At 36.4% G+C, this 19992-nt stretch overlaps 1 protein-coding gene across 2 annotated transcripts in view; it reads right to left on the bottom strand.

Annotated features, from left to right (window-relative positions):
• Positions 1 to 263: 263 nt before the first annotated feature.
• LOC114354970 (UNC93-like protein) overlaps positions 264 to 19992 on the bottom strand; it is a 77743-nt gene continuing 58014 nt past the window's right edge. For both annotated transcript variants that reach the window (XM_028307592.1, XM_028307591.1), the window contains 6 exons: positions 10126 to 10816; positions 9627 to 9852; positions 8139 to 8304; positions 6333 to 6600; positions 3287 to 3483; positions 264 to 1429 (listed from right to left, as the gene is read on the bottom strand). In XM_028307592.1, coding sequence (XP_028163393.1) covers positions 1307 to 1429; positions 3287 to 3483; positions 6333 to 6600; positions 8139 to 8304; positions 9627 to 9852; positions 10126 to 10795 — 1650 coding nt within the window. In that variant the 5' untranslated portion in view covers positions 10796 to 10816 and the 3' untranslated portion in view covers positions 264 to 1306. The remainder of the gene's footprint in view (positions 1430 to 3286; positions 3484 to 6332; positions 6601 to 8138; positions 8305 to 9626; positions 9853 to 10125; positions 10817 to 19992) is intronic.

The raw sequence follows: 19992 nt of genomic DNA, 5'->3' as shown, positions 1-19992 counted from the left end.
CGCGAAAACTATACAATTTATAGAAAAACTTGTCTATCTCACCTGTAGCAAATTGAATATGCTTTTTTTGGTTCAAAGTAGTCATGTCACTAGGACGCATAGTTTCCGAGAATTAAGCGAAAAACTGAAAAGTGGCACCTTTAAACCCCCCTCTCCCCGCCGGCTCAAGGGCTAAGGGCGGGGACTTTTGCTATGTTCACCTCCTAACTAGTCTAAATAAAGTCCTGAAGTCAGAAATTGTGTTCTACAGTTTTCCATCTATAATACTTTATTGACTGGACTAAAAGAGACTGTATTTCGTTGCAGCCATGACACACTCGTGTTTTGTTGCAATTATATTGGTTTCCTGTATTTTCTCAAACTTACACGTTATTGTTATCTTACATTACAATAAAGAGTCAAACAGTACTAAAGGCTACAGAGTCAAATATAAGACAAAAGCGCGTAATTACGAATAACATAACAATAAACACAGATGTTTTACTCAATATGATAAATAAATACATTGACGCGCGTGCGTGGGCGACTGTCGACACCCTTCTGGTAATGCGAGTGTAGCGACAAGCGAGTGCGTTGCAGCTAACTCACTTACCGTACAAAGTAAAGGGTATCTATCGTATCAATCTGATTGACTAACCAGAACAGTTAATCCATGTAAAATTTTAATAAACTTAATTAGTTAATATGGCCAAAACATTACATTATCAACAACAGCATACAATTCAGTAACTACACATTAATCAAATAAAATTTTAAGGGCGCACCGTACATAGACAGTCAACGTAAAATGTTTTGTACTTGTAAGTCTTTAAAATTTTCACAAAATTTGACTCTAACCACTTAACTATTGGATACATAAATAGATCTTATCAAATTCGAGATACAGTGGGAATATTAGGATATTTTGTTTTGTACCTACAAATGGATTTAATGTACCTATTATGGCAATATTAATGCACGACCAGACGCGTACTGTAAATGTGGATGCAAGTATTTTACTACTTTTAGTTCAATACTGTGAATTGGATACTCAACTTAATTGGTTTATCTGCCAAGACTAAGACTAAAAAGTTATTCAGTTTTGTATAATTTAGTATTGAGCTAGGCAGATGTATCACAAGCTCGTATCATAGCGTAGGGCGGTGAGGTCTGATTCTCCCATCCGCATTCTGAGCGGAAAAAAACTGTAGATGATTTATTTTCATGTAGAATATCTACATGGGATACTTATTAACTACCTATGTTGTTATCATCTTGTGATGTGGGGTTTTAAGGCACGACTCAGAATACGGGCACCGACTTTGATTTAAAGATGCGTGATGACGATTTCGTCGTCAATCTCGTCCTTCTCGTCGTCTTCTTCAGGTGGTTGCTTGGCGGCTTCGGCGGCTACAACGGGATCTTCGGCGATGGCTTTCAGGCGGCGAGCCTGGAAACAAAAATAATATTAATAAGCATCATCATCACATCATCATAAAATGCCATCCGGGCACTCAGCGATTAACCGACACATGTAACATTTTACACATTAGTGTTCAGCTTCTGCAAGGCACTTGATAATGAAAATTACAAACACATTAATATTAATGCTGTCTTTGTTTCTCAAAATTCAGTCGACCTACATTCAATCTCCATCCTCAGCAGAGATTCAGACATTATAGTGATTGGAGAGTTGAACTATGTATTTCAACGTGTACAGAGCTAAATAGTGGTCTGTCATCCGTTTTGCGATGGAGGGAAGTCGAACCTGAATTTCGAACTCCTAGGTTCCTCTGATTAATTTTGTTGCGGGTACAATGACAGTTTAACTTTCCCCTGGGACAAACTTGACCTTCGCTGGTTGGGTTTTTATTGGCGGACAAGCTGTAGATCCTGGCTAAACAGAAGTTGCAGCAGTGGGAACGAGAGGTGGGGAAAGTCCCGTATCATCAGGCCATTTAGTCTCCACTGCAGGAGCTCGACCTTCTCTAAACGAGACAAATGGATGATTTGGCCTACCTACACTTCTTATGCTGGGCATACAGGTTGAGCCTGTTGGCATATTTTATCTTTCTTTCAAGATCAGCAGCAAGAGCATTTTAACATTAGCATTATCTAAATAAACATTTTAACAAATCCCAAGGCCTTTAAGGTACGAATGAATAGGCATCTTCTGGGCAAACACGCTTCATTATAAAAATATGATCATTATTTTTCATTTTATTTTATAATTAATAATATTTTTGGGGAACAAACAATCATAGATTAAAAATCCTAGAATTTTACGTTGTTTTAGAAAATAACTGGTCTTGTCCAGAGAAACGGGATACTAAACATAGAATGAAAAATCCGAATTCTGCATAACATTTCAACCGTGAAATAAGTCATTTGTCCCAATTTGCATAAATTTCAGCATTTGTTAATGCGATCAAAGTGTGTTTTGTGACGTATTGGCAATGTGTTTTTGAACAATGTCTCCACATGACTGTATTTATACAAGTTCGAGTCATATGACTGTTTCAATGGGTTTCGTTACTAATAGACAACAAATATAATAAGTACTTAAATAAAATGGACTTCCAAAAATATCTGCTTGTAAATAACTGTTTTCTTCTTCACATACCTAGTTATAATTACTCCTAGCGATTTTAAGTGACAAATAGGTTCAATCGACACATTTAGCGTTCAGCTTCTGCAAGGCACTTGATAATGAAAAGTTACAAACACAAAAATGTTAATGCTGTCTTTGTTTCTCAAAATTCAGTCGTCGTCGTCGTCGTCGTCGTTTCAGCCGAAAGACGTCCACTGCTGGACAAAGGCCTCCCCCAAGGATTTCCACAAAGACCGGTCCTGCGCCGCTTGCATCCAGGTACTTCCCGCGACCGCGAAAATTCAGTCGACCTACATTCAATCTCAATCCTCAACAGAGATTCCGACATTGTAGTGATTGGAGAGTTGAACTATGTATTTCAACGTGTAATGGCTAAATAGTGGCCTACATTACTTCCCCGTAGTGATGGTAGAATCAATCCAATGAAGTCAAAAGAAATAAAAACGTAAGAAATAAAAACGTTAAAAATAGAAAATAAGAACATAATTTTATAGCCACGTTAGTCGAACGGTGAAAGAGTTGAATTGGCCGACTCGTGATCCGAGGAACGCGGGTTCGAACCCCGCTCGACTATTACACCCACTGGTAACGCAAGAATATTTAGCTTACCACGATTAACGGGAACGGGATTATAAGTATTTTCTATTTACAAATTGATAATATTATTTAAAAAAAAAATTAATAAATTCCACTGACCTTTCTCTTGTGAAGTATCTCCACGATGATATAGCCGATCACGCCGACGAGCAGCACCACCATCATCACGTACAACTTCATGCGGGCGCACAGGTGGGTGGAATACGCGTATGCCACCACAAAGCCAGCGCTCTCCCACAGCCTGAAGTTGGAGAAGGCAGCCTCCTTGTTGCGTCTGAACAGCACTCCGTAAAGACCTGGAAAAGAGGATATGTCAATTGGTTCAACTGTCATCAGGAATTAGCCCTAAATTCAGTTTGTATTATGGGTAGACGGGAATAAATACGAATGCATCAAAAACTCATGGCTCGGAGGATATGAATGAAACATTGTGGTAGACTGCAGGTCTTATGTCGCTAAAGGCGCAAAAGAAACTTATGTTTGCTTGGTGTTAATCGTCAGGGTTGCTGGCCGACCATATATGTATTAGCTAGCTAAGTTAGGCCAGACGTTCAACTGCTTGAAGCAGTCCGTGTACGGCTGGCCTAAGTTCCTAAATATCGGGATTTACTCGTATTATGACGAGTAAGACAAACGATAAAATATTAAAATTCATTATGCATTACTCATGTTAAAAATATTTCATAGAATGTAATTTTCAGCAATCAATATTATAATTAGTAGCTAACATAGGATTAACAGAAAAAGTCCCTCACTCCAAGTATTTCATATTAATCGCTACTTTCGAAAATCCAATAAATACTTTTTAAGTTGATAATATTTGAATGATTATAAATGATACTGACAGGTAGTGGCCAGCGTTCGTTTTCTCTATACTAGTTAAATTCTAGGGTTCTCTTTGTTAGAACCACTGCTTAGCTTTCCACTATCGATGTTTTAATATACTCGTAAAGCCTGCCTAGTAAAAACTACTAGAAGCTATTTTTAGCTACATTACAATTTGTTTTATTTTGTATTTCAAACGTTTCAGTTACAACAATACTACGTTTGTTTGTATGATGCAGTAAAAAATGCAGGAGACGTTGTTTTATACCGCGGGCGTTAGTATAATGGACTAAGTAGGTACAAGAAGAAGTCGACGTCAACTCGTTTTGATAAAAACGAAATATATGAGCTGTAACCCTCTGTTGTGGGCAACAGAATGGAATGAAGCTCAGTCTATAATTGCTAATTATTTAAGAGAGAAACTGCAGGAAACGTGTTTCTACCGATCGCACGTGACCACGTCATGGCAAGTGGTCTTTTGATGAGATAAAAATCATCGATTAACCGCTACTAGTCTACCACATTAGTTTTCTTATAATGAAGTCTCAATTGTAAGAGCTTCCATAAACTCGTACGCTTCGTAAAACAATCCGTTTTTAGAACTTTGAAGATTAGAGTCAGAAAGATATGTCAGCTCATAAGTTCAGACTTATTCTTTTGATTAGTATTAATAGCCCTAATGCCAACATCTTCCGAACAATTCAGGCGTAAGATGGTATAAAAACCCGTGCATTTTTGAATTACCAATACCAAGGCCCTTCCTGTCTGTAACTTGTGTGCAGTTTTCAAAAACTTTTTTTGCAAATTCCGTTTTTGTTCCTTTATCACGTACTCGCTGTTTACTGAACCGTAAACGCAATAGTTTTTCAGTTGTAATAATAAATTGCACTTTATATGTTGCAAATGTAAGCGTTGCTTATATTAGAGTACGTTATAGAATAATGAGAAATGAAATAGAAATCTAGACTTAATTATGTTTAAGTTTGTAATAAGTAATTGAGTTTATTGTGAACTGTGTTGGGTTTGTTCAACTATGGCCTTTTGTGTTATTACAAAAACAAAAAAGGCTAGAATGATCAGCTAATTACTACTACTATGATCGGATTGTGCGAGCTGATGAAATAAGAAAGTTGGACCCAATCACTAGCTTTTTCTTCACGTCAGCGGTGTAGTTAATACTAGTACATATCTATCTATATACATATTCTGCACCCAACAGGATTGAGTTGAAGTTAAATCTTCTTTAAAATTTACTGTATATCTGTCAACAACTTCCTCTATTTGCTAATTTGACCTACTAGTGGAACTGGATTGTTAGGATAAATAGAGTAAGATATATCCAGATTAATTGTGGATTATGAACTCTACATTTCAGCCATTATTGACTCCATTCCTATTTATCATTATTTATTTTAACACACAAAAACACCCCCAACCCAAACATAATTTTGTGTCAACTCCAGTGGCATATTTGTGACGCGTTGATGTCTTTTAGGGGTCTCTATGAATAAGTTTTACTCAGTGAACAAAAACCAGGATCTTTGGTATTTCACGATAAAAATAACTAAAAATAAAAATAGTTCGACTATCACTCCATGTAAAAAGTCCTCCATAATTAATTGTTTCTGCTTAAGAAAAATGAAAAAATAAAAACCAAAATCCATAGAAAAAAATTAACAATCCAAACTTTTGAATATCCTGGCTCATTATTGCCATGCGCGCGCACGCGCACAGTCGGAACGAATGCAGTGAGTAACTACTAGCGTGCACGGAACGGTTTTTTTCTTTTCGGCCAATCGATTATGGAGAGGTTATTAAAATCCAATGAGCCTTGCCAGTTCAATCACTGCAACTTTACTCAATCTCATTATTTATAAACTAATTATGCTTGCATGCATCGATTGTATGTTTATTAACAATAATCTAAACACAGATTTAATTCATTCTTTTTTGCATGAACATTTTTTACACTTATGTAGCTGAATAGTTAATGCAAAACTAGAATTCTAAGAAATTCAAAGACGCAGGCAGTTACTAAGGTTGTCTTAGAAATAATAAGTAACAATTATTTCTGTAATTACTACAAGAATAGAACAATATGATTGTGTTATAAAGGACGATAACGCAGGCAGCGCTACACTGTATATTAAACCTCGTACGCGTGTTTGTGATGTTGCAATTCTTGTTTTTAAATTTCAAATGATGGAATGAGCCTCAAGACAAAGACAATTAACTTATCAAATCTTATGGATAGATTCACATAATCTACTCTATTACCATAAAAAAAAGCTAACTAGGGTATTCTGAAAAAAGTTCTTACCATTGATTTGAGTCTGCCACACAGCATCACCGACTCCCCACAGGCCGGAGATGACGAAGAATACCGTAGGGGAGTTGGGGTTCGGCATCCAGATGAGGAGCCACACGATCAGGCCGAGGTGGAGGGCCGCGCCCATCACGAGGATCGGGAACCTTCCGATGTACTTCATGGCAGACCCGAAGACCAGCGAGCACAGCGCGTTCACCACGCCGAAGCAGATCATCACATAACCGATCGAGTGGATGCCGAGCGCGCACGAGACGTATGCCTGAAAAAATATCGTGCTTAGACCGCGTGTACACTTACTGTTATATTTTTTGTACGGCATCGAGTGCCGGTATCGATTACATTACAACATAACCTCGTAATTCCAACGGACACGTGGAAGTTACAAATGGTCGGTCGACCACCCAACTAGGGCTTCCAATCCCGCAATACCGAGATCTCGGTATTCCGGGATCCCGCATCATTTTTAGTCCCGCGTGCTGCGGGATTATGGGGGCGGGATCCCGCGGGATTTGCGGGACTGTAAAGAAACATGCGCACGACCATTTGCGACCGCGATCGGTCGGCTACTGAAATACTCTATGAGTCCGGAGGGTCAATGGGGAAATATCTCACATTTACATATAATTCTTTAAAAGGAATACCACCGACAAGTGTGGAAGCCGAAAGAGCCTTCTCTGCTGCTGGCTATATTGCCTCTAAAATACGCTGCAGTTTGGCAGACGACACTTTAGACATGCTATGTTTTCTTCGCAATCATTTCCAATTGAATGATAAAAAAATATGAAAGAAACTAAATAACTCTTTATCATTCAGCTGAAACTGTTTTTTTCTATTGTACTTCATTGAAGTTGATTGTATTTTTATATTTGACCTCAGTAATTGAATGATCTCATTTAACGTTAATTAAAGTGAAATTACGTTGATTTAATTTGATTAATGTATTGTTTTATTCGCCTCACATAACATTTTTCATAATTATATGCGGGATCCCGCCAATACCGGGATCCCGCGGGATTTGAATTCCAACTCCCGCCAATACCGGGATCAAGCATGGGGTGCGGGATTGGAAGCCCTACACCCAACTACACCATTCTTTTAACGTTCTTGTAATCTACACGAGGAACATAAGACGTAATAGTATGTAGGTACATGTGTCTTTGTTTTAGTTGGAATTAAAAAAGAAAATCCAAAGTAGGTAAATAGTGTGAAAATGCCATTAAACTTCTCCAATGTTCTCGATACGTTTAGCTACACATTATGACATAATGGCATAACGGTTAGTTGTAATGCAAGCTGGAGGTCATTTGATTGGCAAAAAATGGTATCGGTTCTGTATGCTCGATAAAACGATTCGTGAGAAATGGCAATTCGTCCATCTTATGAATGTAGCACCTCTCGGTTCACCAGAAATAGATCGATTTGTTATAAAAATACGACTTTGTTGCTATCAAGTCACGATTTTTGACGCACTTTATTGGAGTTAATTTAATATACCTATACATCCGGGAAATGTAACTAGGATAGCTTTGCAATTTACATGTCAATATTGACTTCTTTCTTAGTGGTTATTAACATTAATTCTTAGCCAGTTTTCTATTATAATTTCTTTCATGGTGATTCCCAAAAAATAACTAAAATAATCTCATTGATGAACTACGAACGAGTATACCTAAGGATATTTGAGCGATAATGTAGATACCTCAGTTGTAAAAGTCTAAATGTTTTATTTCATGGCGATAATTGCAATACCCAACTATGATATGATATTTATTAGAAATATGAGCAATATGCACCTACCTGTGTGTAATCTGCCCCAATAAAGGCTTGTTCCATACCAATCCAGAGAGTGATCGGGATAAGTAGTTGCTGGTTCGGTTTCTTGAGCTGGTACGCGGTGGCGGAAAGTAGCTGAATACCGGTCAATTCCTTTGATGGATCCGACTTCCTCTGTTTCTCACCGTACCTATAACAACGATTTGTTACAATGAGTATTGTAAGCATGGGACTCAAATCTAGACTTCCAAAACACAACGTTGTTCTTGTGCGATGTTAGACAATCGTAATGAACTATCCAATTGTACAAAAGTAACTGTCTGTCTCTTTAGTACGTACTCATATGTAAATCGCTGAACCACTGAAAAAAAATTGGATGTTTTTTGATGACATAAAAAATAATAGTTTGTAGGTACCTACCTACTGATATATTTATGGAAAAAAATATTTACTTTTTAAAATTTCGACAACGATTTCTTTCTCTGCCTTTAGCGACGCCGAGAGCTGACACAAGTTAATGTTTTAAAGTGAAAGAAAACACGAGCAAATTACTGATGACTTTAAATGTATTAAAGCGATTTCATGGCGATTTGATTTCAAGTCTCTTCCGCTTTATGTAATACGGTTTAAAACTGCTTGTACCAGACAGTGCCAATGACTGGTGACTCAAAATTCACGAGTTCACACAAAAAAGGCTTTAAAACCCGCTTGAATATCAATCAAAGTAACAAACGCCGTATCAAACACGGCAAAAACTAGACGATACATTTTGTACAAATTGAATAGAGGAACTACATGACGGTAATTTAGTACAGCATCAATTACACGGCATTCGGCATAAGGCAAATCATATTTAGTTAAGGGAATTGCCAATAACTGATTATGTTTGTTATCGCCGAACACAAGTATCTACCTATTAGAGAGTTTGAGACTCGATTAAGTCGCAATTTTAAGTAATGTTGATTTTAAAAAAGGTAACTAGACAGAGTAGTATTGTTTGAATGCACATAAACGGTGTGTTGGCGGTCTAGGCAGACATTTTTGTTGTTAACTATTTAAAATCTATGAGAAAAATAACTAAGTGGCAAGTTAACCAAGTAAAACAAAAAAACAGTATGAACAAAAACCAGGTAAACATAAAAAGCGAATTAACAAAAACAAGTCAAAGGAGTGAATGACATTTAACCCAAATGGACATCATTTTCATCCTCCAAACTTCAAGCTGAATACTGGCATCTTATTGATGACCTACACTGAACTGTCCCACTAAACTCATTGACAGGGGGGCGCCACCATCGTTCAATTATACATATTATAGTTTCCAACATGGCAAAAATCGGAACCAGCGATCCGCTATTGACGGTGGCGCCCCCCTGTCACGGGTGGGACAGTTCAGTGTATTGGGTCTTGGGTCTATACGTGGTTGTGACAAGTGCTTATTTGGCGACACTTTTTCTGGTGTGCAGATGTTTGCGATATGTAAAATAAAATGAATAAGTAACAATACCGTACCTGGACAGTGGGTCAACAAGTAGTGCGACCATGAGCACAGCCACCATAACACACGCCAAGTAGATGGCGCTGATCTTGTAGATTTCGTCATTGGGCGGCCTGTTCAGGTTGTGGTTCTTGTCCTGGTCGATGCCGCCGATCATGCAGAAGTTGGCACCGCACTTCAGGAAGCTCTGGCTCGCGTTGATGTGCGTGGTGTTCCCACTATGCACTCCAGATGAGAATACTGTGGGGTGAACAACATTTTGTTAATCGTCTTAAATATTAAATCGGAGAAAAACAGTTTTAAATGAGAATTTAAAAGGTTCTGTCACTGATGTTCTGACCAGGAATTAACGGCAATCAACGATTATAGGTTTGATGAATTTAGGTTTGGTGTAATACTCGACACCCTATTTTGAAAAATTAGGTAACTTTTTTTGATGATTAAAGAATCTACACTTATTTTTAAAACTTACATATAATCAACAGATTAATTAATATAGAAAAGTTTTCTCACCCAAACTTGAGATCAAATTTCCCCAGAGCTCGGCAGTCTGCCACGCCAGGAAGAAGAATCCGAAGAACCGTACGATGATTCCGTCCACCGCTTGGTCCGTCAGTTTTGCGTACACACTTCCAGCCTGCGTCAGGTATGTAGCCTTGGAAGTCCACATAGGGGCTGCGCCCAACCCTGCTACGATGCCGGCAGGAACTAATGTGTAGAATGCTGGGTAGAACTGCGCGCCAATGTATGGCGCGTAGCAAAGCATAGAGACGCACAGCGTCCATTTGACTGTTAGCCTCTTAATCAAGAATGTGGGTACAAATATACAAGATACCACGAGGGCCGCGTATATCGAGCTTAACGAAACCGTCCCAAGGCCATCGGTGGCGTTTATCGACGATTGGAGATTGGCGGTTCCTTGAAAAGCGGTGAACTGTACCATGAACGCGCATGATACCGCAGCAATGTTCTTTAATATTCTCCATTTTTCATTTAACGTTAGCTTCACTTTTCCAGATGGGTAGTTGTCGTCTTCCGTCGGAAGTGGCGGTGGTTTAACGATGTCGTCGTTGGAATCCCGGTCGTGTTGGTAGCCGTCATTTTTGAAGCCAGTTTTGATGGTGTATATGGTATCTTTGTCCGGACGGTCGTCTTCTCGTCCGCCACCGTGCGTAGCAGTCATGCCGTGTTACCTCCTGGTGCCCTGAGAACAATACAAAAGTTTTTGTCAGAAAATGCTACCTACTCGAAGTACGGTAAACACTTAGGACCATTATGTAAATAACCGAAATTTTTCCGTTACATATTTATAGTGGCAAATATTTATGATAACACATGTAACTTTGTAATGTTACGCCGATGGTAAGGTATTTACTCTGTATTATCTCCAGTGAGGAAGTTTTTGTAACAAACACGATTTGATTCGCACCGCACCTCACAATGGCTGCCCATCGGTTGGGTACATGCTGTTCTATTGTTAATATAGTTTTACAAATCGTTTCGTCATGACAATAATCGCATGTATGAGTTCGAACTCCCATATTAAATATAGTATACATGCCTACCGGCAAGTTACAATAAAAAATGTAGGAATTCCTAATAATAAAATTAGAATCCTTGGTTAAAAAATAATCCCACTTATGCTATAGTATGTAGTATAACTTGTGATTAATTTCATAAACAACTCTATAAATATTAATAAACAATCTTTTTAAGCTTTGAAAATAAAAAATCGAAGCTTAAAACTAAGACCACAGATAATATAATACCTAAGACTAACTTGAGTAGTATCTATCATTGATAGGAACAATAGGAGGTTTCAAATAATTTTACGGTAAAATTTTAATAGTTGCGGCTTATCGAGAATATTCCTTTATTTTGTTAATCTTGCGTATTTTATTAAGAATGCAAACCGATCGATTTTTCTTTAATTACCATTTAAAGCGTTAAATGTAGATATTTCTGAACTTAAATATTAATGGTAGTGGAATTTCTTTTTAAACGATATCCACTTTAACTTAGGTAACAGTTTAATACAATAATTCTAGGAATAGGTACAGTATAAAACTACAGTATTCGGCACAATTATTCTAATCTAAATAGGAAAATTTTAATAAAAAGCTAAGGCTCAGAGGAAACACTACTACTCACGAAAGCTTATTTTGGCTTGAAAGTGGATGCAACAGAATCGCCAATCATGTTCACTGTATATACATTTCGTTTATATCGATTTGTACGAGCGAACGTCTGTTTCGTATTACGCGTTGTAACACAAGTCCAGTTTACAAACGGTTTGCTTGTCCGCGACACTAAAGCACAACACGTGGCGCTAGTGTTGTAAGAAACTCGAGTCTTGGAGTCTTATTTAGTACAGCTTAAGTTATTTTTGAAGACTCGAGTCTTATAAATAAAACTTCGAGTTCAAGTCTTTCAGAATTTGGAGTCTGTTGTAAATAACTCGAGTCCTGCCAAAAAGAACCCAAAAGACTGAGTCTTTTTAATTCAAAAATCAGTAAACACGGATGAAGATAATAAATTAATCACCTATTATAATACACCAACTTAAGTTCTTGACGCAGTTTAGCTCAAATAATTTAAAAGACTCGAAAGGACTCAGAAGATTCGAAATGATTCGGGCTCATGTGACTAACGAGTCCTAGTCTAAAAATAGACTCAAGCCTCGAAACGAAGACTAAAAGACTCGAGTTTCTTACAACTCTACGTGGCGAGCAGGCGATCAGCGAGGAAAGCAGCGCTCAGTGTAGAAAGTTATCAATACATGCCTCGGATAGACAGACCAACACAATTCAATTTGGGTCTACAAATTGAAACATAGCCCAGATAGGAACATTTCCATCTGTGTACTCGATAAATGCGTAATTGCTATAACCTGTTCAGGTTCTACATTAAAATAGATTGGAAAACGGAAATGGTTGTCAGCTGTTCATTTGACAATATGCGTTGGGTTATAATACCATAGCTGAACAAGGAAGTGCTGTTAGAACATAGATTTCAACAAGTTCATTAACAATATTTTCTTTTCTTGAAGCTTAGTGGCAGTAATTTCCATAATTCATGAATATTATCCGTATTTCTTGAGTCACACGGTGTATTAAAAAAATATATTTAACGATTTATACAGCGTATTTATTTAAATGAAGACGGTTTAAAACTTTGTATTCAAACTTAAAAAGTTCAAGTTGTCCATCAATGATTAAATATGTTTTTTAGATTTTGAGGAACACCCATTTTCCTTTTTACCACATACATATGCCTAAGTAGGTCCATAATAAATCTTTGTAGAACACCTTTTATTACACTAGGCCTACCTTTACGCGTTCGATTGCTCTAAGCCAGAAGAAATCTTTATTTGTCTTCTCACAGTTTCAGTAGTGGCAAAGACAATTCAGTAGCACTAATTAAAAAAAATAGTACAACTATCTATTATACCAATAAATGCCTAATGAAATATGTAAATAGCGCTATTGTTCCAATGCCCAAAAGAAGACTTTGAAAAATAACAGCAAAATCCGCGCTTGGCTGAAGACGACGTGACAATCGGCAAAAAATTGCTACTTCCACAACAAATGTGGCTAATTAGTCGGTCATACTCTAACGCGCCGATGAATATTTATACGACTAGTTCAAACACACCACAAGCGATTTTGTGTTTTACTAGATTAGCCCGCCTATAAATAAATCATGCACTTCGATTAGGAAATAGATTTAAAACACTGATCTTCCGATAAAATAAAACAAAAATCATTAAACTCTAATTTTTAAATTAGAGTTTAATGATTTTTCTTTTATTATGACTTTAACATTTGGGTTTATAATAACTGCAATTAAGAATGTGTATTTTCATTTTTTCCCCTTTTAACTAAAAATCAAAAAGGGTGTCGTTATAATCAAAAGAAATCAATGATAATAGAATGATAATGAGTTTATGTGCATCTGTAGCGACAATGGGTATACCTCTATCGATTCGGCCTCAGTTAAACGCAAAATGGTTTATTCTAAAGAGACGGCCTGTGATTAATGTATGTACGTGCTCAAGAAGTTGTACGAGAAAGGATAGAATACAATTAAAATCAGTCTGTACCAGCCAGTAGCCGCCGCAGACATGTCGAAACGAGCTGGTATTCCGTTCGTGTAGCCACCCAAATCGGCTATAGCGATTGAATGTCCCATTGTGCAATTTAATGACAACGTGGTGCTACGATTGTTTGTTGTTAAATTTGTAACGCGAACTCAGGTTTGCGAAGTGTGGACAGACTGCTCGATGATTGTCGGCAGCCATATCTTGTTATTAACTGCGTCCAAAGGTGAAATTGTTTGAGTACATAGGTCCACAAGGTAATTTTCCTTTACAGTAGTTTCCTAAAGTTTAATAAGCCAATATTGCTTCATATTAATATGTAATTGCAACATCCTGCCCTTATTCAATTGTTGTCTTTATTCATGTTAACTGCACGAGGAAACTGCTACAATTTTAATGTTTATGATTTTTTAACAATGGGGATGTTGCCTGGGTCAAAAAGCAAGAGTTTTAATTAGTCCGTCAGTTAACTTATCAAAAAATACTCTACACGTATTTTTCACTTTTTCAAACTAATGAAAATTTAAAGAGATAAAGCGCCCCAAAGTTCATAAGAAGAGGCCCGTGACGTCAACGCTTGCTTATAAATGCCGCACGTTGTGACGTCGTGCGCAACTTCAACGCACCATAACTATGTAATTATTTGTTAGATTGACAAATAAAAATATATGTGTCCAATATTTTTTGATATTAAACATTACGGACTAAAAAAATTTTTTTAGGCAACTAGCCTATTGCCATTGCAAGAAACCTGCCTTTTCCATGTTCTTGGAAAAAGTAAATTTATAGTAATCCGTTTTTGAGAAATACTCGTAACTCGTAACCTAGAAGAATATTTTAAAGATGTTGGGTCGTGTATACATAATTTTCTTAAGAAAAGTTTAGAAGCGTCCACAGTTATACCGTTACACTTTAAATCCATGTTAACATCATGAGTAAATTAAGAGTGATATACACAAGTCATTAGTTACAGAAACCTTTGCACATTAATTATTACTGTTACTAAAGATAAACATATATTCTCAAGCTTAATAAGCAGTTCGTTCGGTGCGAAACGCGCATTCTGTTTAGGGATTCACTATGGACTTTGGTAACTAACATGCATTGGGTAAGAACAGCTCGCTAGTGGGTACTCGGTTTTACTTACAAGTATGTGTCAGTGTCAGTTTATCAGCTTGACGTTAATGACTGGTATTTTTCACATCATTGGAGTTAACAGTAAATTAACATTTACAAATTAACAATTAAATTGTTATCGGATGTCAAGTTCACGGCATGCGCATTCAGTCGTGGAAAAGACTTTTATTTTTCAGTTACCTATCGGCCCATTGTTACAGCTCTATTACACATCAATGGGAACTATTTTTAGAGTAAATTTTGCGAATCAGAACGCAGATTGTAACGTAATATTGGATTTGGGAGTCAAACAGATGTTTGAAAAATTTATATTTGGCACCTGTAGCATCAAAAACGTCTAACACGTTTGTTTCGAAACTTTTCGGTTTCATTTTTGTGAAACTGAAGTTGATTCATTGACATTTTATTTTGTGTTTCATCTAGTAAAAAATTATAATGACACTTAACCAATTAACGGACTTTATGTTAATGAGTCAAATTGTTGGAAAATCGACGTTAGTCAAACCACGACAAGTTTCGAGAAAAACAAACAAATATGCGGAAAACATAACTAACCCAGTATTTTAGGGTGCATTGATGGCGGTAATAACATGTTTTTGTTACTGTAATGAGATCTTATATACTATTGTTCTTCGAGACGTCGTTCCCAGAGTACCCCTGAGTACATAAGTACCTATGTTTCATGGTTTCATGTTGATGAATGACTCAGTTCTATTGTATGACTTTACAGTATCTAAGATCTAAAAGGATATCTTTGATAGGTCATTAAACAATATAAAATGGTTTTATTTCTTGCGAAATTGTAACCAAGCTGTAAGTATTAAAATTAAAGGTTCTATTTCGATTTATTTATTGTCTTCCTTGGTTGAAATAAGTCAATTATTAGGGACCTTTGTATCTATTTCAACATCATCAGTATTTCTTTGCAAAGTATATTATGCAATGCAATTTGTTTTACGATGGCAATTTAAGATGCTTTGATGAATGGTGAAACGAATTATTGTGCATATTTACAGGCCTTTGTTTTACCTTTATCGCTAGCAGAGAGATTAGTATCTCAGTCCAATAAGTGTAATTTATTAGCTCACGGCGTGAATTTATTCGTTAATGCTAGGTATAACGATAATTCATTTCAATGTAGTAACTTCGAATAAAATATTTATCAATAAGTAATATTAGCTTCAAGTATGTAGAGACCATACGATTTTTACTATAAAGTATATCTTCATAGAGTCACGACTTTACAGTCTGACTAACTTCTATATCTGAACTTGTCATATGCGCACGTATTGTATAAATTCATCCGGATCTTCATATTCATTTATACAAGAAAATGATGGTGTGTCGATTCATTAATTTTGTCTTTGATTGTCTAGCTAGAATTTAATAAGAACATTATTGCCTAATGTTCTTATTAAATTCTAGCTAGAGGATACCAGTTCCGTTGACGCGTCAATTTGATTTTAGAGTTCCTATGTCTGGTGAAAATTATAATATTAATCAAAGAACATTTTATTTTCTGGTTATAAGTTCTTACAATAGACGTAGATAGATAGCGTGATTTGGTACATATTTGGTGACAAAATTTGGCCAGCCCATAGAGCCATCATCTTTGTCTTCCATGATAACAAATTACATGTTGACATATTCATTAGATGTTAAACAACTGTAGATAGTCGTCATTAAAATTACAACAAACATCCGAGTGATAGAGACGATTTCGACGTCGACATTTTTAGTGCATAGCATCAGCAGCTGCAGCGATACGCGTAGGATGATGGGCAAACAACCATGAAGCATTATCACTGAACGCCACGCTAGCACGTAGACTGGTATGCTATGATAAGGAATAAGTGATGACGTGTCACCGGCTGAATGTGTGCGTAGGCTGATCTGCAGCTACAAAAATGTATTTAATGAGTCCACTTCAAGGGATCTAAGAGGTCATGAGGTCATTTTGTCTCCACTACAGGTAGGGTTCCCAACCCTCCCGGATTGCCCGGGAGACTCCGGAAATAATGGTCAACCTCCCGACCTCCCGGAGAGCAATATTATCTCCGGTATTTCTAAAAATTAAATGCATCCATTGCTGCTCGTACTTGTTTATAAAATTTATCTTTAAAAGAACCAATCACATGGACCAGCATTACTAAACTCCAGGGATGATTAAACATTGACATAGATAGTGACAAATTGTACGATGAGGTTGGACTTTTGCGTGAGGTGCAACCACATCTTATTGAAGAAAGTCGAGTGGATTTACGCTGGGTTGACTTCTTTACGAAATCGAAAGACAGAAGTCCCTGTCCTGAATTAAAAAAAATGGTCACGTTTGTGTCTATTAATGCTTCATTCGAGCGCGTATTCAGCGTGATGGAGCAACTATGGGGCAAGTCCCGGGTTGGTCCTTTCAAGAGTTGGCAACCCTATCTACAGGACAAGAGCACGAACTTCTTCAGTTTACCAGAGGCAAATGGAGGGAGGATAGAGCCTACTCTCTGGTTGGCCAGATGGGTTGAGGAGGCCTAAGAACATCACATTTGTTTCTTATTCCCTTAATCACTTCTTACGACACACGAAAAGGGAATCCTGGTTATTCCTACTGCGCCAGAAATCAGAATCACACGCTAAAAACTATGTAAAACCAAAATGGCACGAACCGAAACTGATTTTTTGCAGAGGGAACGTTATGTATAGTCTTGTGGTTTTTCAATACCTAGAATCGGACGATGTAATGAGTAGGTGTAAAACCAGCCGATGCTCCCACGCCATTAACCATGGCAGATTATTTGTCTATTTTCACTTCCTGTGGTTCTACCCCTGTCATTGCCACATAATGGGCAAGCGCGACCTTGCGCAGCGCGCATCGTGATGTGGTCGCATGTCATGAACTTCATTATCTATTGAATTAAAGCAAAGTTTGCATAGAAAATAGCTGACACGTGCATAGAGTTAACTGTTCAGTGATTTCATAATTTGATTATGATTAGAATTTTAATATTAAGAAAATTATGTTTGTCTGTAGCCATTTTCATTTGTTAATACCTACTTGTAAGTACAACATGCATATTTCTCTACTATATTTGGAACTACTAAGAACTACATAATATGTATCTACAGTGTAAAAGTTGTAAGTTGTTAAACATGATAAAGTTAGGCTTAAAAAACTTAGGCTGAGTTGCACCACCTAACATTAACGGTAACTATGCCGATAACTGTTGCTTTTTGTATGGGTTAGGACAGATTCTTGACGTTTTTCAAAGTTAAAGTATGATGGTGCAACCCAGCCTTAAAGTTTTGAAGTTCTTTTAGTTTAAAGTATAAAACATGCATGTATAATGAATGAAAAGCTTGAAAAGCATAATAAGCGATGATTTTACTCGTAGATTTACCTATTTTTTCCCGAAACAGAAAAGTTTTCTGCATGTCCGGACGATCTATCTAGAGTCCGTTATAGATGTTTGTATCCAATTATGTAGATACAATAAAATAATAATAATAAGTAATCAAGTAATAACTGTTCAAGAAATGTGCCAAAGCTCTTTCTTCACATTTATAGCTAAGATCCGATACTCCAATTACGAAGCATGCATTTCCATTACAGCTCTAAAATTAATCTCTGTAATATGGATTATGGTTTCACGCTTAATATAATTTCCTATCATTTGCATTTATTACCAGGAAAACATAACCGACACTTAACAAAAACTGTTGAATCCTTTATATGTAACGAAAAACAGGTTTTTAACTATACATCTTTAATGTTAGAACTATTATAAATTGTTTGATAGACGTTAACTATAAATAAACTAGGTAAATGCGAATCTCAATTGCCCACGTTTTGTATGGATATTTTGGGTAAAATTTTTGCTAAGCTTTTAGGTAAGTAAGTATATTTATATATTTTGGTGAGATATATATCAAACTGAAGTCTACCGCATCAGTAGGTACTTCAATTCGTGTACTTATTTTATATCATGCAAACCTGCGTGTATAAGTTAGTGGTATCATATTATATTAACAAATAAATAATAATGACTTTGCAAATGGGACGCGAAATACGTTATTGAATAACGATTCGTTGATTTGCCTCAGTCCGATGCAACATCGCGTTTCAGATTGATTATGAATGCATCAGTTGTATGCCTTGTATTTGATTGATTAGACAAAATCAAATAGAATCCAATCCAAGGTGAATGCAAGGATAAAACCTGAAATTTTCTTTCCGTATTCGAGAGAGATCTGCAATTTTATGGCGAATCTAACTCGTCTTTCTTTTATAGGTATTGATGTTTACACACTTTAAGTATGTAATTAAATACAGGTTTTTGTAGAACGAATAAAGAATAGTAATTAGGATTACAGCGAACTCTAATTGGAATTTCAAAGCAGAATTAAGAGTGATAACGGTTCAACACAAAACCTATTCCTTTAAAAAGGAATAACGTAGGTTTGGGATAAACAAAGGACACTGTTTCACACACTCAATAGAATGTCCTGAAGTTTTGTGAGACTGGTTTAGCATGACATAAGCATCTTGATCTTTGTTAAGATTGTTTGAACGCATACCTAATTGCGGTGAACTTATGGCTTCCTGTTATGGAACTTAAGTGTTTAAAACGTAGGTAAATAAATAATTTGGCCACTTCATTCAGCCTCCAATCTTTGATCTATCAATGACCTCTTTTAGTTAGTAAACAAAGAATTTACATAATCATTTCATTGAAAGTGCGATGATTTACGATTCGTCCAGCAAGCTAACTCGGTTGGATAAACAATGAACTAGCACGTTCAATTAAAATTTGCATTTCTCGTTTCTCGAAAAGTTTCTTTGAACGTTTTCCTACGATTCGTGACGATTAAAATCAGTTAATTAAATATGGCGTGACGAAATAGCACTATCGATTAAAGAACTAACTCGAATTAACTTTAAAATAATTGATTGAACAACTGTGAACTATATTATACTGACCTATTATTTAACAAATTACCTATTATTTAACAAATACTCAAAGTGTTGAAAATAATAATGTACATCTTTCTTTTAATATAGGTATACCTACTTGTTATTAAAAAGAACTAATAAATATAAGTATTATCATGTTAATAACAGTACCTCTAGTAGGAAAAACTTTCGAGTTCAT

The sequence above is a fragment of the Ostrinia furnacalis genome, unplaced genomic scaffold (assembly GCF_004193835.3).
Source record: "Ostrinia furnacalis isolate ACB-3 unplaced genomic scaffold, ASM419383v2 OfSCF2303, whole genome shotgun sequence".
NCBI classification, from domain to species: Eukaryota; Metazoa; Arthropoda; class Insecta; order Lepidoptera; family Crambidae; genus Ostrinia; species Ostrinia furnacalis.
Note: the sequence above shows the minus strand (reverse complement) of the source record. Positions and strands in the feature narration are given on the sequence as shown.